General features: G+C 41.1%; 3 protein-coding genes across 5 annotated transcripts; 2 read left to right on the forward strand and 1 right to left on the reverse strand.

Annotated features, from left to right (window-relative positions):
* Positions 1–552: 552 nt before the first annotated feature.
* Positions 553–7,851, forward strand: wash1 (WAS protein family homolog 1). Of its 2 annotated transcripts, none has more exons than XM_034535982.1 (11): positions 553–695; positions 1,288–1,428; positions 2,607–2,718; positions 2,863–3,009; positions 4,560–4,696; positions 4,838–4,973; positions 5,098–5,293; positions 5,378–5,539; positions 5,764–5,922; positions 6,469–6,540; positions 6,636–7,851. In XM_034535982.1, coding segments are annotated over exons 1-11 (1,407 nt in total). In that variant the 5' UTR covers positions 553–693; the 3' UTR covers positions 6,779–7,851. The 2 variants fall into 2 exon arrangements, with proteins under 2 accessions (XP_034391873.1, XP_034391872.1); XM_034535981.1 differs by having other exon boundaries at positions 554–695; positions 6,472–6,540.
* Positions 7,310–15,548, reverse strand: ddx11 (DEAD/H (Asp-Glu-Ala-Asp/His) box helicase 11). Of its 2 annotated transcripts, XM_034535979.1 has the most exons (28): positions 15,427–15,548; positions 14,897–15,039; positions 14,569–14,784; positions 14,382–14,468; positions 14,176–14,312; positions 14,024–14,081; positions 13,785–13,892; positions 13,203–13,290; positions 12,656–12,858; positions 12,429–12,503; positions 12,032–12,109; positions 11,897–11,943; positions 11,692–11,771; positions 11,533–11,574; positions 11,384–11,451; positions 11,255–11,293; positions 11,015–11,153; positions 10,422–10,553; positions 10,224–10,336; positions 10,070–10,142; positions 9,345–9,448; positions 9,091–9,240; positions 8,894–8,962; positions 8,706–8,806; positions 8,531–8,615; positions 8,362–8,437; positions 8,111–8,265; positions 7,310–8,013 (listed from the first exon to the last, which is right to left on the reverse strand). In XM_034535979.1, exons 2-28 carry the CDS (start codon positions 15,023–15,025, stop codon positions 7,984–7,986), a joined length of 2,682 nt encoding a protein of 893 aa, XP_034391870.1. In that variant the 5' UTR covers positions 15,026–15,039; positions 15,427–15,548; the 3' UTR covers positions 7,310–7,983. The 2 variants fall into 2 exon arrangements, with proteins under 2 accessions (XP_034391870.1, XP_034391871.1); XM_034535980.1 differs by lacking the exon at positions 14,382–14,468.
* A 248-nt stretch (positions 15,549–15,796) lies between these two features.
* fkbp4 (FKBP prolyl isomerase 4) lies at positions 15,797–21,852 on the forward strand. Its single transcript, XM_034535983.1, has 12 exons — positions 15,797–16,016; positions 16,155–16,283; positions 16,725–16,869; positions 16,950–17,092; positions 17,240–17,360; positions 18,250–18,406; positions 18,669–18,759; positions 18,871–18,954; positions 19,054–19,239; positions 19,406–19,549; positions 20,317–20,412; positions 20,525–21,852. The coding sequence occupies exons 2-12, from the start codon at positions 16,191–16,193 to the stop codon at positions 20,624–20,626; spliced, it is 1,362 nt and encodes a 453-aa protein (XP_034391874.1). The 5' UTR covers positions 15,797–16,016; positions 16,155–16,190; the 3' UTR covers positions 20,627–21,852.
* The last annotated feature ends 440 nt before the right edge of the window (positions 21,853–22,292 follow it).

The raw sequence follows: 22,292 nt of genomic DNA on the forward strand, positions 1-22,292 counted from the left end.
GTGTTTTTAGTTTGCGATGGAAGATGTAGAGACTTTCTGCTGTCCTGATGTCAATGGGGAGCTTGTTCCACCATTGAGGAGCCAGGACAGCAAACAGTCGTGACTTTGTAGAGTGTTTAGCTCGTATTGACAGTTCTAAGACTATTATATTATTGAAGAAATATATGCATTGATTAATAAATAGGAGTATGTGGGGGTATCCATCTTGTGGTAATAATTGTTTTGGGCTGCAGTTAAGCAACAAAACTGATGATTTAATAAATTAAGAGAAGAATCATCGTTGAGCAACACTTTTTGTGTTTTTTCGGTATCTGAAACCCAATTATATCAGGTACCAACTTGGTTCCTGTTTAACACAAACACACTAATGTATGTATAGTGCCTCACAGTCTGTTATCATTTTTATCTTGATCTAAAAATTAAAAGAGTGTTTAACAAGTCTTGTAGGCCTACCTTTAACGTAACTCAGATCACTCAAGTCGTACCAGTATTTCCAGTCAGAATTCAGACATTTCTGAACGGACATGAAGGCAACACTCCAACCTCGTAGGGGTCACGTGTCACGTGTATGCGGAAGTACAGAACCGTTGCTTTCTGTCTGTTTGCTAAGCAGATGGTTCGGATGTTAGCACAGATTGACTTGCTAACGTTACATATTTTCTGTAACCGTTAACAAGTAAACAACACCCACTCATGTAAGACATACATTTTCACGCGACTGCATGTTTTTTTAGTCTATCGTATTCCTAATTAAATGTAAATTGTTCGGTTAAAGGCTCATGGCGATTATTTATTTTGCATGGACAGGCTTTCCGTTGACTGTCAATCTATTAGTTAGCTAGGTTACATTATAACGTATTAACGTATTTAGAATATGTTTATTGTAAACAGTAATAGTCCGGGTTTATTTGCCCAGGCCAACTTTAGCCAATTCACAAGTTAAACCCGAAAACAAAACATCTAACTATCTAGCTACATACATTTGTGTATTCCAGCATTGTCACGTGAGAGTCAGATGACGTTTAGGAGTGTAGGTTAGCTCGAGATACTGGGTCTAAATACCGTTATGACAGTTGTGTGGTGTTGGATCTAACAACAAGCATCACCGTGAAAGTTGGCTGACCCTTTGACTATCAATATTATCACACTTTCTCTCCCAGTTGCTCTATCATCACTGATAGATCGAAGTTTGGATTATTGGAATGGTCAACTCAGAGTTTGACCGTCACAAGCTGCCTTGTTCTTGATTATAAAGTTCTTCTTCTATTCTGTGTTGTCGCATATTAGGATGACCCAGAAGCACTGCCTGGAGGGCCAGGTGTACTCCGTGCCTCTCATCCAGTCAGACCTGAGGAGAGAGGAGGCTGTCCATCAGATAGCAGATGCATTACTCTACTTGGAGACCATCTCTACGGATATTTTCAGAAGGCAAGGCCACGCACGCACGCATGCACAGTCAGGTTTTCATGGCTTTTGGGGACATTACCTGAAGACTTACCATAACCCCAAAGATATGTATATGTGTAAGAATCCTAACCCTGATCTTAAACTAAGTCTTTACCCTGCATTGTAATGATTTACGTACAGTATGTCCCCACAAGACGGCACACACACACAAGAGCTAGAGCTTGGGATGGACGTGGGAAACCCAATGCCCTACGACTACATGTATGATATTATGATAACATCATGTTAACATGTTTTGGATCTGTCGTGCAAAAAGGATTTGGTAAGTTATTCATTTATTAGTTATTTGTAAGAAAATCAAACAAATAATCAGTTGTAGTGATACAAGTTTAACATTTTTGTAAGTTAGAACATATTTTTACTCTTCAGCTCTTCACAAATATGAAGTAGTTTTGCCTGTATTGCTCTGTGTATAAGGTAACCTTTAATATACTAAATATTTGTCATTATCTTTGCAATTTTACTCAAATGAAATAAATAAATAAATAACAGTCCTACACCTATTGTAGTGATCATATTTAGATCAATACTTTCATTTCAAGTAAAGTATAAAATGCCTGAAGGTACTGTATTGTGAGTGTTGACACTACCAGGGGGGTAACATACAAAGACAGTTTACAAAAAAGTTTTACCACAAAACTACAATCAAAAAGGTTGTTGAAATCAAAGCATCTGTTCCAAGTTTTAATTGACATGAAATAACTTTGCATTTAATGGATTGCACAGTCAAATCCATATTTTAAGCCACATTTTATGCTACAGCACCTGTTTCAGAACAGATGGACCTGTCTGACACCTGAAAATAGAGGAGGGCGTCTCCTGTATACTACATTTCATTTATTAACCAAATTGTTTTGGCCAATATAAGCTTGTGATAGATGATGTGTTTATGATGATGTGAAATAATTAATAGAGTTCAGAAACAGCTGTGTTATACTTGCCCATCTTTATTAATTCATTCATGGGATTAAGGGAACTGCAACGTGCAAATAAAGAATGCAATGTGGAATAGGGTGTCTCAAGTTACGCACTCCTCTATATTCAATTGTGTTATTATCGTCCTTAGAATATCTTCCTTTTGTGAGCGGATGCTTGTATGTCCATAATCATGTTGGTCTGTATGTGTGTGTTGCTTCCAGGGTGTCTGACAGTGTAGAGAACAACCGCCGCCATCTGCAGAGTGTTACTGACCGGATCAGACTCGCTCAGGCCCGTGTCAACAAGATCAAAGGCAGTAAGAAGGCCACCAAGGTAACAAAATACCTCAAATTTGGCAGGTAGCTTTATACTTTACACCTATGATACACAATAAGGACACACTAAGGTGACAAGATCATGAAAGCAATAATTAGCTCTGTGTCTGTCACTTATATCAGCACTTTTCTTTGTGTATAGGTTTTCTCCAGTGCTAAGTACCCGGCTCCAGATCGACTTCAGGATTACTCATCTATTTTTATTGAGGCTACAGACCCCTCCTCACAAAATCGCCCCCGACAAAGGATACAGAATAAACTTCGACCCTTTGATGAGAAGGCCTTGCAGGTAAGGTATATTAAAATGTTGATGACACAAGGAATTAAGGCAACAATAAAACAAAGTGTTCTATGTCTTGAGGCCCATGAGCCATAGTGCTGTAACTAACGTAAAAGACAAGAAAGTGTGATATGCATAATAGTGTTATGGCCTCTTTATACAGCTGACACTGCTAAAACTGTGGGTTCAAAAAAGGGATAAATAGAGGCATGATTAATTTACATTTACAAGGCTTTTATCTTATTCCTTAACATCTCTTAGCATCTCTCTCTCTGGTCGTACAAGGACAGGAGTGCTTATAGCTGAAGGTTTGACTCCCATGACCCCCTCAGTATCTATGCAGGAGTTAAGAGCTTGTCCTCTCTCCCATGACCAGGACAGAGTCCATCTTGCTCCTCCAGAATCTATGGTCTATTTTTCTGCACCCTGGCATTTATTCCATATATTTTCCTGGGGGGGATGAGCAGTGTGATTCCTCAATAATTGCAATAGTACACTTTTTTGTTGTTGTTGTAAATGGCAGTCATCACCTCTTTCTGCCAGTCCATAGACCTCTGTTTCGGGGTGTCCTGCCACAGTGAAAGTGCACACTGGAAACAGAGTGGTGTGAAGCATTAGCTGAGCCTGAGGGAAAAACACTGAGTCTATGTCCAAACCCTTAACTATGAGCACTGATAGAAGGAGCCTAAAGTATATTCTTTCCAAGGGTGGCTGGGCTCACCGTTATGAGTGTGAATAATGATCTGCCTACCTCAAAACAGAACAGGTAAAGGCGCCCCATCAGATCTTCAGGTTGACAAAACTAAAACTGACACACTTCCTTTTAATGTATGCTTCACCCTTTTGTGTTACTATCTGCATGCACAGCTATTTTTTTGTTAAAGGAACCCAGATTTTCTAGCATGAACAGCTGTTTTCTCATATTTAGCATCATCCTTATTAAAGAATAATTTATCACTCAACCAGCACCGATAAGCTTTCATCCATGTCAGTGTCAATTTTGACTCCTCAGATTTAAATAGCCAACTGACATCCATTTAATGAAATGTTACACAAGAAGAGAGCACATCAGACCAATCATATTAGCTCTTCATTCTCTACTCCACAGGTGATGCTTGATTAGGAGGTAACGAGGAGGAAAACAACATTGATATGTAGTGTGCGTGCGTGTGTGTTAGTGTGCGCGTGCGCACACAGCTCAGCACAGGCTCCTGCATTATTTATTGTGAACACCACAGTTCTTCCATTACCATTTTAGGAAACTTTACAAAAACCAGCATATTTTCTGCTGCGTCTGCTTGGTCTTGCAAATGTGTTGTTCTTTTTGTGGGAGTGTCTGTGTGAAATTTGTCAGAGAGGGATAACATGGAGAAATGAAAACACTGCTACTATTTTATTTCTCTGGTGCACACATGCATTATTCAATATCCCCAGAATGTACCGTGCATGCGTCTGCATGCAGGAGCACTTTGGTGGCATTTGTGATTTGTGTTATTCAAGATTTATTTGACATTTTACAGATCTGCCTTTCGCTCTATATCTGTATGTCTTCCTTTCAGGAGAAATTGATGTATTTCCCAGTGTGTGTGAGCAAGAAGAAGAAGTCTGAGGATGAGACAGAGGAGGGGCTTGGCAGTCTGCCACGCAACATCTCATCTGTCAGCTCACTGTTGCTCTTTAATACTACAGAGAACCTGTGAGCACACACACACACACACACACACACACACACACACACACACACACACACACACACACAAATAGACAGAGATGCTAACTGTAAACACAAATAATCTAAATCTCTTCTTCATATCTGTGGATTTGTGTGCTTTTGAAGATATAAGAAGTATGTGTTCCTTGATCCTCTGGCGGGAGCAGTGACAAAAACTCACAGAACACTAGAGACAGAAAAAGAAGAGAAGCCTTTTGATGCACCGTTGTCCATCACGAAGAGGGAACAACTGGATAGACAGGTACCTCAAACACCCCTCTCCAACCAAAAACATTGTTAATTTGACTTATTTTATATGAAGGACTGGTATTGATGTATTAATGATGCAATGTTTGTCTCTGATCTAATCTTTTTCACTCTAACAGACGGCAGAGTCTTATTTCTATGTGCCAGACCTGGGTCAGGTGCCCGAGATAGATGTGCCATCCTACCTGCCTGACCTTCCAGGCATCGCAGATGACCTCTCCTACAGCGCCGACCTCGGACCCGGCTTTGCCCCATCAGGACCCACACACAACATCCCTGATCTGCCCTCTTTCGCTGAGGAGGGCGATGCACATGGTACACACACACACACATACACAATTTAGGTTAATACTGTCTTTGATAAAGCTGATCTAGACTTTTCATCTCTTTCTCTTCCAGGATTTCAGCTCCAATCTAGTGTTCCACCTCCTCCACCACCTCCCCCTCCTCCTGAGCCTGTCCTCGCTCCTGCCTTTCCTGCAGGAGCTCCCCCTCCTCCTCCTCCTCCTCCCCCTCCTCCTGTTGACAGCCCCAGAGAAGTCTCTCGAGCGCCAGGTTCAGGTTTGTTGCATGCATGCAACTCAAATCTTCTGGCTACACACTACAAACTTGGAGGAATATGATCAAGGTTGACAGTGTATTAAAGTGGTGAAACTCTGCCACTTCCTCTTACATACACACACACACTGAGAAACCTTATTCACTCTCTTATATTACATTGTTTTTATTGGCAGCAATGGGCTTAAAGGAATACCCTGCCAGCTCTGACTGTGTCCCGTTTGCAGGTCCTGTGTCTGGTGCTTCCACCGATGTGTTTGTGCCGTCAGACGGCCGTGCCAATCTCCTGGAGTCCATCCGCAACGCCGGAGGCATCGGCAAGGCCAAGTTACGCGACGTCAAAGATCGCAAGATGGAGAAGAAGAAACAGAAAGAGCAAGAGCAAGGTGTCAGATTTTTTGAATGTGGATGTATTTCTGCTCATGTTTTATTAACTTTAACACGATGCAGCTTTCACAATGAGAAAGACATGCAATCACAGCACAGCGTGACCAATTCCTAGTTAGCATTCACCCATGGGTTTATACAATGTGTTACACTGCATGTCAGTATGTGAGCATTTGTGTATACATCTTATATGGTTATCATCACACTCCTTGTCTTTGTGTGCTTCACTTAATAAATGGCAACTTTATTAAAAGGTTGACATGGTTATAGATGTATTTTAAGTTGTTTTGAGTTTATTCATATCAGACAGAATATCATTCAGACAGCCTTCATTTCCAGTTGGTTGGCCAGCTCACAACCTAACATTTCATATTTAGAGAGCTGATGATACCGACTAACTACATAACAAGTCTCGTTGTAATTACGTACTCCGCTCTAAAGCGCAGCACTTGGAAATGATTGAAACCATTTCACTGCTCCAATTACAAATTTGAACAGATATTGATATTATGATTCTGTAGTAACTGCCCGTCTTTGTATCACAGCAGTGGGAGCAGCATCTAGTGGTGGAGACTTCATGTCTGATCTCTTCAACAAACTCTCCATGCGAAGGAAAGGTGAGGATCCCTTTTTATATCAAATGAGGTTGAAAATACTGATGCAAGTGGTTGGCACGGTATACAGTAAATAAAGTGTCCTATTCCCTATGTAGGCATATCTGGTAAGGGTCCAGCCGGTGGGGATACAGGGGAAACTCCCAGTGGTACCAGCGGTGCATTTGCCAGGATGTCGGATGTCATCCCACCACTTCCTGCTCCGCATGCGACAACAGACGATGATGACTGGGAAGCATAACATGCTGGACAATGAACACTTAAAGGGCCAGTGTGTAGGATTTGGCGGCTCCTAGTGGTGAGGTTGCAGATCTATCTGAAAATCCTCTGGTGTACCAAACGTATATGAGAACTACGTTGGCCGACAAAACTGTGAATGGCCTCATCTAGAGCCAGTGTTTGGTTTGTCCATTCTGGGCTACTGTAGAAAGTACATGACAGTGCAAAAGAGTGACGAGGATGTAGATGTAAACGGCTCATTATAAAAAGGTAATGAAAACAATGTTCTTATTTTTAGGGTGATTACACAACAATGAAAACATACTCAAACTAATATTATTAATAATAATAATAATAATAATACACACTGGTCCTTTAAAAGCACTGATAATGAAATAATTCAATAGTTTTGCATTATATTGTGTACACAGTACACAATATTAGTAACAATATCTTAAAATTGTTCTCTTTCTAACAAAAACTTTCAGTGTAAAATGACCAATAATTGGCATCATAATAAGTGCATTGGTTTGTTTAACCAGTTTAACAAAACTCCAATAATAAAACAGTTTATTGATAATCATAATAAAACAATTTCATTAAATCAAACAAGCATTATTCGAACATTCATGAAAATAATGGAATCATTTTACTAACATATTTTAAAGTCAGTTTTGCATTACATAACACTTAACATTAAATGCTTTAAATATTTAACATATTCTTCAAGGATAAAGTCACATGGATTCCTAAGTCGATACTTTGTCTGTTATCTGCTTAGAAGCTACTACAGTTATTCATCTCTACATACTGAATTTAAAGTCAATCTGATAACTGCCCCTGTGGCCTTTGTCTGCAGTGTGACATCATGTTCTTCACTTCTCAACCAGAGATGTTAGCAAGCAGAACACAGGAAGTAGAAAAGATATGAAAGCTGAAACGTAAAATACACCAACTATGGTGTACTGAAAACAAACAAACTGCCCCACTGGTTGACCCATGAACTTCAGCCAGGAGCACTTCGGTCTGACAGCTTCAAAATGTTCAAGAATGTAAACGCAAATAAAAGGGGCTGAGGCCATCTTGTGATAATTATTACAGAGGCCCTCTCATTATGTTATAGTATTTTAAAATAGAACGCATACATTTTTGGGGTACTAATGTTTCCTCGAAGGTCTTCCCAACCTCGGTCTTTGGAAATGTCAGTTGAGCACAGTGGAAGTGACACTACACTTGCCTCTGCTTCTCCAGGAAGAACTAGGGAAGAAGGATATACAGACAACATATGAATACATTTTTGTAACGATGCAGGAGATTGTTTGAGTGTGGATTCATGAGCGTATTTGCTTCTCACCTTCCGCAAGGCAGCAAAAGCCGGGCCAAAAGTTGTGTGTGTGCTGGTGCGACTTTTTATCCACGTTGGAAGTTTGGAGAGGGTCGCGGGTCGAGAGTAGCGTCGGTCACACATCACAATGGAGGAATAGTCGCCACGGTGACGGATAGCTCTTCCTTTGGGCAGATTAAGTCAAATACATATGAATACCTATCATACTATCTTACCAACTATGGAATCAGTAATTATTGTAAATTGTATTGCATCGTTACCTATGGATTGATTGACAGCCTTCATGCAGAGGTTTTCTATAAGGGCTTGGCCAGGGCTCCTCCCTCCACTGTGAGGCTAAAATAAAAATTAAAAACACACCTGTGACCTTGTACTGGTTTTCACAGGTTTGTGGATACAGTGAAGAATTATGACAATTAAAAGTCTTACCAGGTGTTTATCCAGATAGGACATCTTTTCCTGCAGCTCTGGGGATTTGATGTTGGGATATGGCATTCCCACCATTACCACACACCTGTCATCACAGAAAAGAGCATTTAGTATCATGTGCTTTAGACTGCATGCGACTGCCAGCTGTCGATGTGCTCACGGATAACAGACACACCTGCCAAGGTCATCGGAAAAATTGATGCCCTCGCTCATCTTTCCTCCGACGACAGAGAACAGCAACGCTCCTGTGAGCCCGCCAGCGTCCACAGCACACCTCTAACAAAGAGACATGGAAAAAGTAACACTCGTAGAGGCCAACGCCCTTGACGAACATATTACCAATGTTGGTAATGGTTTGATTACCTGGATACAGCGGGAGAACTCGCTCAGCACCTGCTCAACCTGGTTGGCTTTCTTTGGCTCCTGGAAGATCTGAGAAAGTAATCGTGATAGCTGAGAGACAGCCTGGAAAAGTCCCTTTAAAAACGATTCCCTTCAAATAGTATACCACTAGCGTGGTAAAGGCTTCTTTTTTTTGGGGGGGGGGGGGGGTGAAGTACCTTCTTCTTATTAGCCAGACGGGTCAGAGCACCGCTGGCCTCCCAGTGAGAAACGATGCGCCTTGAGTACTCGTAAGAAGGGAAGAAGCACACGACCCCGCCCGGGACCACGTTACAGATGTTGGAGAGAATGCGACCGGTCTCATCCATCTGTCAACGGAAACAAATTTACGGTATGCTTGTGTAAACAACGCAGCTATATTCAATGATATTACAGCAGCAACTTAATAAAATAGTATGTGTGTGTCTGTTACCATGCGTGGAGAGTCTCTGTTTTGGAAAGTAAAATCCAGCTCCTGACCGGAGGGACCGCTGCACAAGACGAGGGGAAGAATGTTCTCGGGAGGAATTACATGACCTACAGACAAAGTAAATTTAATATAACAACACAAACATTCAATTATTGTACATGATCAAATAAAAAGAATATGCCATATACAATATAATTATGACAGCCATAACAGCTTTATGCAACATAACTAATACTTGAGACATTTTTATTTGGGCGTATGAATAGTTAAAATAATTTGAGTTGTGTTCAAACTTCATACAGAACTTTTTTTAAATTGAGGACATAGTAATAATAAACATCTTTCATTTGGTGTGCCAGTACCACAATCGGACAAGTGTGGTTCATGTGGCTTATGATAAAACAATCTTCCGAGTTAAAAAAGCATAAACGCAACCTGTTAAATGACAGGCAGCAAATGTCCTCTTCAACCGATACTAACACAGTGTATACAAACACTGTGTTAGATGGACAATTCATGGTTTGGTTTACAAAATGGCATAATTTTTTTATCATCTCTCCTGGGACGGAAAATTAGCACGGTTGTCATTTGAGTTCTTTTCAAGCATTATATTATTCATAAAAAAATTCCCATGGCAGAAATATTGCAAAACGCGTCACTAAGAGAGAAAGCATTATACTAGAGAAACTCCACAAAGGTCTGCGGTGTTTTAAAAATGGGCCACTCACCACAGGAAAACTCAGTGATGCGCTCCTCTCCCACTCCGGCAGAAAACAATAGCTCTTGTTTGAAGTCTGAAACCTACACATCACATCTTTCAGAATGATAAAAACTGACGCAGCAAAGGCGTAGTTACTTTTTGGTGGAGTCATAAAGACTTACAGGCTGCATGGTTCCTCCTGCGATGATAACTGCTCTGCACTGCTTCAGCACCTCGGCAAAGTGGACCGCTGGATTCAACAGCAGGAACTTGACACTGCTCTCTGATAAAGTACCTGGACATGAAACAGGGAGGGATCATGTATAACACTTTGATTTCATTACAGTCCTTTATGTGGAGTTACTCTTTTTAAACGGTACCTTGTCTGTGCGCCAACACTCTGCCATCAGTGTTGCTGTTGGTGAGAGCCATGAAGAAAACCTCCACTTGCATCATGGGAGACGCAGACAGAACTTTCTCTGCTTCTGACCCCTGCTGGTCTGCTGGGGAAACTGTACACAAGGGAGCAGGTGGAGGAGATGAATCATGAACCGTGGTGAACTACAACCAGAGGAATGCTACATTGCTCAGTGTCTGTTGATTGAGGGGTAAAACAAAAATATCTACACATACAGCTTGACATGCACATCTTTTAAGCAACACGCTAGTTTTGCAGTTTGATAACATACGTGATATCTTTTCTCTTGCCTGTGCATTTTACAAACAAGGAGATGTGAGAATGTTTGTGGGTACCGTCTGCAAATGTGTAGACAGTCAGTGTAAAGTTGTAAAATGTCAATACAAAAGAGAGTGAATTTCAGCCAAAGATTCCAGAAATTAAGCATTTTAAGTTTTTCTCATAACTGATCAGGATCCCATTTATTTCAGTAAAAGACTTCACGTTGCAACCGTGAAGCCACATGTCTGCAATAATGATGTTCCTCATGGGTGACATAAAAATCCTCCCTCTGACCTGGCGCATTTATCTGGGTGCTCTGCAGTGTTTGAAGGTATCGGTTTAGGCCCTCTGTGCGCCGGTTCTCCTTGTTAGAGCTGCTCGGAGTGTGCAGACTCACACCTGATCCTGCGTACTTCTCCACAAAGCCTACTAGCTGCAAAGAGAAGACACTTGTGAGATTCATAAGATATTACAGTGGATCTCTCAATATTTATGGGGCCAAAATCTATATATATAATTGTTTTTAACACTTACTTTTCTGCTAATCATGCTCTTCTCAAAGTATCTCTGTAACTGAAGTGAGTGACATTGAAGGCATCAGAGTTTACAGTTTGGATATGGTATTTAGCCATGATTTAGATGTTTAACAACCTTTTCAACTACCTTAAACAAGTTGATATTGTCGATCTGAGCCTTGAAGAGGAAGTTGTTGATGCTGTGCAGTTCGGTTCCTAAAAGATAAAGAAACAGGACTGGTTGGTAATTTCTTGCTGGAGGTGTATTGTGTGTTCATGCGTGGGTTATGTGCAAACCTGTTTGTGTCGTCTGGCTCTGCGGATTCTGCCCCACCTTACCTGCAAGGATCACAATTACATCATCATTTGAAATGCCTCGCAATTTTCTCACCGACCCTTGTTGCAGACTGGCAGTAATGAATAATTTAAAAGTAATTTCGGCTCAAACACACTCACCTCCCAGCACCCGGACAAGCCCTTCAATCACAAAGAGAATCTGTTTGATGTACATCAGGTTCTTTGCCTTCAGTCTGCTCCTGGTGTAGAAACATAAACATCAAGAATCAGGAAATCAAACTAAAAAGAAAGGATTCTGTCTGCAATACAATTACAATATTGAATTGGTGGGTGAGTGCATTTTTGAGTCTGTGTGTAAACTCACTTATAGCGGTCTGCATACTGGGTAAGCTGCGAGTGGGCACGGCAAAGCTAAAGAAGAGTCACAAATTAGTATATTGCAGCGAACATGCGGAATTTAAACGTACATTTTTGTACATGAGGTGCATGATTGTGTTACCTGTGCTCCAGTGAGCTCTGCGCTGTGTATACTGGAGAGTGTGTCACTAAGATTGTGAGCTTCATCTATAATCACCACCTGTAAAAAAATAATAATAATAATAATAAACATCATCATGAACACAAAACTGCCCTCGATGGACTGGCGGCCTGTCCAGGGTGTCCCCTGCCTTCGCCCTATGTCAGCTGGGATAGGCTCCAGCGCCCCCGCGACCCTAATGAGGATAAGCGGTATTGAAAATGGATGGATGGATGGATGAACACAAAACACCTCACAATCATCGGCGTTTACATTTTTTGTTATTGCTGTGTTCCAGAGGTTACGGAGGGTAAACTATTTGTGAAGGAATGTGATAATACTCACAATTGATGGACAGCTAAATCTATGATAGTCCTACCTGTCCCTTCAGCTGGACCCCTGCTGCCCTCCTTGTGGCCTCATGCAGCAACATCTGATAGGGCAACACCACCAACTGTGTAGACATGATAAACACACACAATACCAATTAAAACTAAAACTATAACTCTGCTTCCCAAAAGTCCATGCATAAATAAAAATGCTCTTAAGAAATTTAGGAACAAGACACAGAAATGGATAAACAGAGTAGGAAGAGGGCAGTGTTACCTGTGCAGGTGGAACAGCGAGGCGAGTGGCGTAGTAGGGACACGAATGTGTTTCCCTGCCCAGCTTCAGCATCTGCTCAATGTCGTGGACGGTCCCCAGAACGCTGTCCCTCATCTGCTGCAGTGCCGACGCTTTATTATAGGGACACACAGGCTTTGCTGGGCCTCGCTTACGTTTTGCACCTTCTTTATGATGTGGCTTCTCTACAAAATGGCAGAATGGGCAGCATTGTAAGCAAAACAAGTCTTATTTATTTGTTGTGTTTTAAGACAGCTCTTGGGTTTTGGATGCATAATTCTATAATGGCATTTCTGTTTTATTCTGATTTGTGGCATGTTTTGTGTTGTCTGTCTAATGTTGTTGTTGTTTGAGTGCAACTCATTGTTATTGCTGTCTCCCTTGGACCAGTACACTCTTGAAAAAGTACATTTTAATCTTAAAGCTTTTCTGGGTTTAAATAAAGATTTTAAAATGACAATCCTCTAGCAATTTGGAAATGCTCGTCTGAGATCAGTATTTCTGGAGCTAGTGTGTGAGGGGCTCTCACCACGTTTGTTTTTCTGCATCTCCATGCAGCAGTCGTTAATGCGCTGGATGCTACCCAGGCGACGCACCTCTTCGTTGATACACAGATTCTGGAAAGTACAAAGTTGTATGTTTGCTGGGCAAATCCTGTCAGATGTCAATGTTAACAATCATGTTTTAATGATTGAATTCAAGTAACGATTGCTGTTTAATGCCAAGCTTTGTGTGGGATGGTTAGACCTGTCGATGTAAGGATTTTGAACTTTTTTTTGTTGTTTATTTATTAGCAATTTATTCAACGTTTTTAGCCCTGTAATCGCATTTTTTTAATTATCCTTGTAATCGAAAATACAATTAATAAAGGCATAAATAACTTGAGAAATTGTGGAATCGGTTCCATTGGAAACTTCTCTGTGGAACCAGGTGGACTGCTATAGATCATTCTAGGAGTCTGTAGCACAACACACGCATAAAGCTTCTCACTCAAAATGATACACTTAACTATATCAGTGTTCACAATGGATACGGTTTCACCAAATACACCTAAATCTAACCCTTTCACTGCTAGTCTTGGTGTGTGTATAATACGGGTGTGTACACATACCTGCCGTGAGCCCAGTGTGACCAGACTGATGTCCTTGCTGAAGGGGCTCTTTTGAACCTCATGGACAAATTGGGCCAGCTGGGAGTGTGTGCGACTGCAGTAGTAAATCTGAGAACATGCACATGTATACAGCCTCAATTCAGGGTGACGTGTGACACTCATTATCATTATGTTTTATATCAGTGGGACAAACATCCTCATAGTTATTAAAGTTACAATGTGATATGTCTCTCACACACCTTATTCACATGTTCTTCAACCAATTCGTCATCTGTGTCATCCTCAGCACCACAAAACCTGAGCATGAGAAAAAACACACACCCTGCTGTCATTTTCTGTCACAATATTGGATAGCATTGGTAATCAATCAATAATCAATGGCTGTGCTCACCTGCTCCTAGTCTTTGACTCATCGTCACTCTCATATTCTGCAATGATAAGCTCCTCGTCCTCTTGATCGCCTTGTGCCTCGGTCTCTTCCTCTTTACTGAGCTGGAGCAATTTGAATGCTTCTTCATCTTCACAGCTCTAAAGACGCATACATTTATGAATATGAGGTAGTAGAGACTCAACTTGCCACTGTGCAGGATCACTTACTTTTCTTTTCATTGCATACTTAAGTTGAACATTGTTTCTGATCATTTCTAATCGTTCTGCCCTCTTCTTTCTTTTCAATTCTTCTTCCTGACACATAACAAAACATCCCATAATAGTCAAAAGATGAGCGAGTGAGATGTCGAAGTTCACGCCAAAGAACACATCTGAAATACATTGATATTCTTACCTTCAACTTTGACACCAAGTCACGTTCTGCCTTCTTGTGAACAAAATCCGTGATCCAGTCCGGCTCTGCTGAGGAGCTCGGAGCAGAGGACGGAGCAGTAGACGTGGAGAGAGATGCTTCTCCTTCATGCAGCAGAGCAGCGGTCTTCTGTCTGCTCTTCTCCTCATGGTCTGTGAGCCAGCTCAGCGCTCCACATATTAGACTCAGAGACTTGCCCTGAGTTGAAGGACATGTATATGTTAAGAACACAAAATTATCAAGAATTCGAATGGCTCTTGCTGTGCATCTCTCTTATATAACAGACACATGTAAACACACACACACACACCGTTCCAGTCGGACTTTCAAAGATCCCCACTTTGCCTTGGTCAAGTGTCTTGTACAGTGCCTGCATGAACTGCTCCTGGATGTCATAGGGCTGGTAGGGAAATGGAAATTGAGCCCTGCCATTCTCCATGTTCGTGAAATTCCCTGGAAGATGACATGAGGGTTATCAAAGGAGCCCCTTGATCAACCGAACAGCACACAGTAGACTGACTCGCGTTAGCTACAAGCTTCACCTCCTGATAGTGATGTTGTTGTCTAACATGACAAACCCAGGCAGGCGCTTAATTCTGCTGTGTTATAGCTAAGTCCAGACGGATTTCTGATTCCCTTTACCTCGTTTTACTACAGCGAAGTAATGGCCATTTAAATAAAGAGCTTTTCAATCCGTAGAAAGAACTAGCTACGTGTTATGTTAAAGGTGGTCACTGCGAGCTTTCAAGTAAAGGAAATCTTTTTTGTTAGCTCTCTCGAATTCATGGCTCGCTAACTTATAACCGATTCCCTTCTTACAGCTGCCATATAACTACTTACCCGCAGACACTCCTCAGAAAAGAGATTGTACTTTGTGTGATTATGTTAAACTCCAGGCCATTCAACAACCGCGCCAACAAACAGCAGCGAGGACGGATTCTGACCAATAGGGAGGAAGATAAACCAAGGAGCGCGTGTTTTACTGTTCTGTTGTGCTTGCGTGTTCGGGGTTATGTACACTTATGGCCTATATGTGTCCTTTAACGCGGGACTATTGAGTTATTACAGAATATTTTAACTAAGTACAACAGTAAATATCTCCTTGACGGCATACTACATCTCTAAATGTCGCATCTGTTCAGCTCTTCATAAGTGCACCGCCTTTGCGGGAGACGCTTAAGACCTATATGAAACGCCACCCGCGCGGGGTTAACCCCTAGTTCCTCCTAGAATGTCTGGAAAATTCTCTGCCCTTCTTTACGCGGTTGTCAGACGCCACACTGCAAGACAACGTGGACTGGAAGTAACCGAACCGAAAGCTCGTACTCTGCTCGGATAAAAGTTTGACTGGTGCACGACGATAGCTCGGTATTGGCGCAGATAGCTGGAAGCTGCAACGTGTGTGTTTTTGCCTTCTTTTGCATTCAAAAGTAAGTAAGGCTAGCCGAGAGCTTTCACCAACGTCAGTGAGCTAGCTAGCGTTGACGCGAGACGGGTTTCAGAAGTATAACGTCAGTTAGCTATAGCCGCCGCTACTAACGGCAGTGTGCATTTGCTTTGCGGTGCAGGAGTAACGTTAGGACGGTGAAACCTGCTACTGGACAATGACTGCAGAGGAGCAGTTAAGTGAAGGACAACACGCCATCCCAATGGAGGGAGAGGACATCACCCCGAAGAAAGACGGGGGGGTTTTAAAGGTACGTGGTTGGGTTGTTGGTGGCATATAACTCCAGCTATCGGTAGCTGGCTGCTTGTTGTTAGCGAACATAATGCGTGCTCTGTCAATGAAAACGGCTTATAGTAGCACAACGTTGACATAAACGTGACACTGTCTTGTTTCCCACCACGTCAACTTCTGGTCAGGGATACTGAGCCATTTCTAGAAGTCTCGGGAGAGATTCTAAATGCAAAAATGATACATGCTAAACATTTGATATTCACACACGGGGGTTTACAGCTCACGTTCATTTACAAAGGATTTGGCAGCTTTACCTAATGCAAAGTACCAGATACAGCAGTGTGGGTACGCAGGACACAAATGTGTGAAGCTGGAGTCCTACATCTGTTCCTGTGAGAACTGCTTGAACGGCCTTTACTCTTTGTTGTATTTTTGACAAATCCACTTCTTGCTTTTTCAGCTCGTGAAAAGGGAAGGCACAGGCACAGAGCTGCCCATGACCGGCGACAAAGTGTTTGTACATTATGTTGGCACACTTCTGGATGGTTCTCATTTCGACTCGAGCAGAGACAGAGAAGAGAAGTTTTCCTTTGAGTTGGGCAAAGGTTGGTTTCATATCTAACAGAGATGTTCACCGGTCATAGATGCAAAGCAAGTGTTGGTGATCAGTCTTCTTTGTCTTTAGGTCAAGTAATAAAGGCATGGGACATCGGCGTAGCCACAATGAAAGTGGGGGAGTTGTGCCAGCTCAGCTGTAAGCCTGAGTATGCTTACGGATCTGCAGGCAGTCCACCCAAGATACCCCCCAATGCCACTCTTGTTTTTGAGGTAAGCGTCGGTTATATCAGTAAACATCGATTATACATTTTATACTTTAAACCGTATTCCCTGTTTACTTGTTTTTTGTTGACAAGTTGTATACCATGTTCCTTTTATGGGTGTTAAATATAAATGTATACATCTGCACACTTGTAGGTGGAACTTTTTGAATTTCGAGGTGAGGACATAACCGAAGCGGAGGATGGAGGAATCGTCCGTCGCATTATCACTAAAGGGCAGGGATATTCCAAGCCTAATGAAGGCGCCTCTGTTGACGGTAATGCATCTAGACACAGCTATTTCAGCTATTGGCTAAAGTTGAAGAAATGTACCTGCTTATAAGGGCGATGCAATTGAATGTAATATTGATCATTACATTTGATTTTAAGTTTGATTTATCCATATAATTTGAAAGCAGAGTCAGTGTTTTTAGGTTGGAGCAGTTCTAGAGTCCTTATGTAATAATGTAAATATCCTATAACCTGTCCCCATCTTAGCTGAATCTTTTGGTTGCTATTTAACCACAAATATCTTGAAATAATTATATATTACTTTGTATGATTATAAAAATAACATTTAGGTAATAAGTTAATTTCTAACAATAAAAAAACATATACTTTCTTAAGCATCAACCACACGTCAGACCAAGACCGAGGAGACTAATAATTCGATTTTTAAGCCATAAATTGACTTAAAATCAAAATCAGTTTGTTTGTGATAGGTAGGTAATGGTAGGCTGATACAGAAATGTGTGCAAGTTTGCACAAAATTGTTATTTGATGACCAAATGATAAACCCAAAATGTATCTTCTAAGTATCAAACACTGTAGGCTTGAAAGGTGGCTGTTCAATGTTGTTAGTTTCATCGTTCCTGGAGAGCAGAGGCTGGAGCTTACAATAGCTTTAAAAAAAAAAAAAATGCAGGTACAATGTCTTGTAGCATACACAATGTAGCATTGTGTCACTTCTACTGTTCACCCCACAAGCTCAGAGACAGAAGAGCACATTTTGCCTGCAGACAATAACTTTCAAGAGTTATAAAGTCCTTACTCAAATTAGCACAACCTGCTGTAGTGCCTTCAAACTGGACTTCCTGGTTTGTATTTAATCTTCTCCATCCATCTCACACAAAACCCCTAACCCGATCATTTGTCAACACCTTTCAGTAACTGTGGTGGGAACCTGTGAAGGACGTGTATTTGACGAGAGAGAATTGAAGTTTGAGGTTGGAGATGGAGAGGGTCTTGGCTTGCCAGTTGGAGTGGAGAAAGCTATAATGGCTATGGAGCAAGAAGAGGAGGCCATCTTCAATATTAAGCCTAAGTATGATCAAATGTACTGTTTTTGTTTTTGTGTTTCTTTATGTTTTTCTTTTATCAGATCAATAATGTGTTTATCGACATTTCTCAAGCTGAATTGTTTAGTTTATTGGGCTTGTGTTTTGACTAATGTATAACAAGACCTGACATTTTGCAATTTCACGCTAAAGATAAGTACTATGTTTCTTTGGCAAGGCCGTTTTAATTTAAGCTGCAACGGATAACACTGGTATACTTGAGAGAATTCATTGTTTTTTTATTTGTAGGTATGGCTTTGGTAATGCAGGCAATGCCAAGTATAACATCCCTGGCGGAGCAACACTGCATTACAAAATCAAGCTGACAGCATTTGAGAAGGTAAACACATCTTATGAACACAACTTTGCTTTTGCAGGCCAATTACATGTTAGTTGTGTACGGCAACATTTCCCTCTCCAAGAAGTGATTAATGCATTTAGTTTTCTTTAGGCTAAGGAATCGTGGGAGATGAACACGGTAGAGAAGCTGGAACAGAGCACCATTGTCAAAGACAAGGGAACCCAGTATTTTAAGGTGAACAGTAGGGTATTTACAGAGCATAAAGCTATAAAGATAATTTTTAAGTCGGACACTTTTTCATGGTTTCTAATGAACTTATTCTATATGCTTCAGGAGGGAAAATATAAGCAGGCATCAGTGCAGTACAAACGGATCGTGTCCTGGCTGGAACACGAATCGGGTTTGTCAGAGGAGGACGAGAAGAACGCGAAAGCTTTGCGGCTGGCAGCACATCTGAATTTGGCCATGTGCTTCCTAAAACTACAGGAGCCAAATACAGTCCTGGAAAATTGTGACAAGGTATTTAATATCTATTTTTAAATCCGTATTCAGTATTCCGCAGTTTGGAAACTTGTTGGAGTTAATTCTTTATATATTGAGTATAGTATGTGAATAAGGTGTCCAGTCGACTGCTTTATGTTGTTAAATACTGTAACATTTCTCTGTACTCTGTTCATAATGGCAGGCTCTGGAGTTGCAGGCATCTAATGAGAAGGCATTGTTCCGGAGGGGAGAGGCACTGTTTAGTATGAAGGAGTTCGACAGGGCAAGAGATGACTTCCAGCAGGTTGTTCAACTGTATCCAGCCAACAAGGCTGCCAAGAGCCAGGTATGATGCAGTGTGTCGTAAAGGATGAGTCTCTTCAAACTGGGCTTTTTTCCAATCATGACAAGTTTGTTACAAATGATTAAAAATGAACATTCAGGGAGTTAAATTAATTTGTCCTTTTTTAAACAGTCAAGACTCATTTTGCTGTGAGATCTGGCATGAGGAAACAAACTGCTTCTGCATTAATTTGCTGGTTGTGAAACTACCGGTCTTATTAATTACTACTTTGTCGCAGAACCTCTTACTTTGTATTGCCATGCCTATGTTAACAGGTTAGAGCAGTTACACAGCCTGCTTGGGCACCTCTAGAGCGTCAGGCGATTGCTTATTGTTTTTGACATCATAACAGAAATATAACTCTTTTCACTACAGTGTCTTTATCTGTAGAATGTTATTATTTTTTTGCAAATGAGCACAAGTTTCTTAACCTTTTTTCTGTCTAAAACAAATATACATAACACTTGCAATGAAATGAAACATTATTGCAGGCTATTATTGATGGCCATTATCAAAGACAAACTCAATGCTGTCTGTGTGGACAACACATGTATGTGAGCTGCAACAATTTAGCACGGTAGCAGACACACACAAGAGCCCACATTTAAACTATTCATTTTGATCCTTTAACTCATGTCGAATCGGTCTTAGAATAAGGATATATCTGGCCGATTGGCAAAACTCTGAAGACCGTCATTATATATTTTTCTTTTACTGTGTCATCTCTGAAAATATGGTTGTCTGACCTCTCCTTCATATTTGTCTGCTAGGTGAGCCTTTGTCAGAAACGTATCAAGGAGCAGCATGAGAAGGACAAACTCATCTACGGCAACATGTTCCAGAAATTTGCAGATAGGGATTCAAAGGTGAAGGAGTGTGTTATCTAACAAGGGGGTGGGATAAACATGTTCTTAGATTTTATAAAGAGACTGAGGATCACAATGTGATTTTGTGTTGTTTTTTTCTCTCCATGAACAGAAAGAAGCAGAGACTGGGAAGAGTGAGGGCAAGGCGAGTGAAAATGATGGGATGGAAGTTGAGAATGGAGAAAAGGAAGTTGCCAGCGAAGCAAAGGTGTAGATAAAGATGGGACTGTTGGGGTTCATCTGTGCTCAGACTTTTGTAACTTCAGCCGTGTGTGTGTGTGTGTGTGTGTGTGTGTGTGTGTGTGTGTGTGTGTGTGTGTGTGTGTGTGTGTGTGTGTGTGTGTGTGTGTGTGTGTGTGTGTGTGTGTGTGTGTGTGTGTGTGTGTGTGTGTGTGTGTGTGTGTGTGTGTGTGTGTGTGTGTGTGTGTGTGTGTGTGTGTGTGTGTGTGTGTGTGTGTGTGTGTGTGTGTGTGTGTGTGTGTGTGTGTGTGTGTGTGTGTGTGTGTGTGTGTGTGTGTGTGTGTGTGTGTGTGTGTGTGTGTGTGTGTGTGTGTGTGTGTGTGTGTGTGTGTGTGTGTGTCCTCGTCCTCGAGCATGTCAACGAGAGCACTGACTTTAGGAGCGCCCGAACCTTCTCAACACACAGCTTTTAAACTGTGCTTGTGTTTTCACAGTGTTTTGGGTAGGATAAAAGTGCAGGAATTTCACCCGTCAAGGGCTAGACCATTTACCTTTCACTACCCCATGTCCTCGACCCTTCATGTTTTATGCTATCCATCTAACACTCCTCATGGGCCTACTCATCAATTACTGGAGTTGTGATGATTGTGTGCATAGATATGTGTCTGAATGTTAGAGTGATTGAGTCCCAAAGTACGTATGTAGCAGCACTGTGGATAAGTGGAGTAATAAGACGTTAGCCTGGAATAGCGGTCGAACTTCAAGATTCTTTCTCAATCTAAAGATGGCGCTCATCTATAGTACCCAGGTTACATGACAGGTTTACCCTTTTACTTTGGAAAATATTGACTTTGTACTTTTCTTTTCTGGTGTTGTGCTTTTGACTTCTTTGTTCTCAAAATGATGAATACAACCAATTACGTAACTGGAATAAGTGCATTTTAAAGCGGCTAAAAATGACATGAATAAGCCTCTCCTCGGCACAAAAGTAATAAAACAGTTAGTCTTCATCTTAATTTACTGTTTAAAAAAAAAAAAAGAACATGAATGAATGTGTGCTTGTACAGCCCATCGGAATCAGGCTGTTGAAGACGGTACGCCAGAGTATGAATATGTGACACCTGTTCATCGTCAGTCAACAGCACCTGTGGGGCAGAGGCTGAATAAGGGGGCTAATGTGTGGAGTTTCTTTGTCTTTTGGAAGGGTCACTGCTTGGTCTGCCCTGATGGAAGGACATAATAAACAATAACTACAATTTAGTAGTGTGTGTGTGTGTGATATCCTTTTTGGCCTGTATTGAAAAATATAATAAGGAATCTGGCAGTTGGTATTTCACAGGAGCACTTAATTCAGATGCATCTTTACACCATAATAATGGAACTCATAATGCATATTGATTTATAGCACTTGTTTTGATTGATTTTATCAAGAAAAGGAGTTCTAAGGATGTCTCACCTGGGAGGGCTGTTTTTTTTTGTTGCTGAGAGCAACTGGACCCATCTCTTTGTTAAGAGGGTGGTGCATATTATGACCATTTATATAACTTTAGAATGAATGTGTGTGACAATTGCTTTGTAATTATTTTAGAGGGAACTATGGCTATTTCGAAATGCATGTTCCTATGGTCTCAGACAAACTTTTATTAAACATGAACAACTCTCTCCAAAGTCCAAAAACTTAAGATATGAGATATCAAGTA

This window comes from Cyclopterus lumpus, chromosome 6, assembly GCF_009769545.1.
Source record: "Cyclopterus lumpus isolate fCycLum1 chromosome 6, fCycLum1.pri, whole genome shotgun sequence".
Lineage (NCBI taxonomy): Eukaryota > Metazoa > Chordata > Actinopteri > Perciformes > Cyclopteridae > Cyclopterus > Cyclopterus lumpus.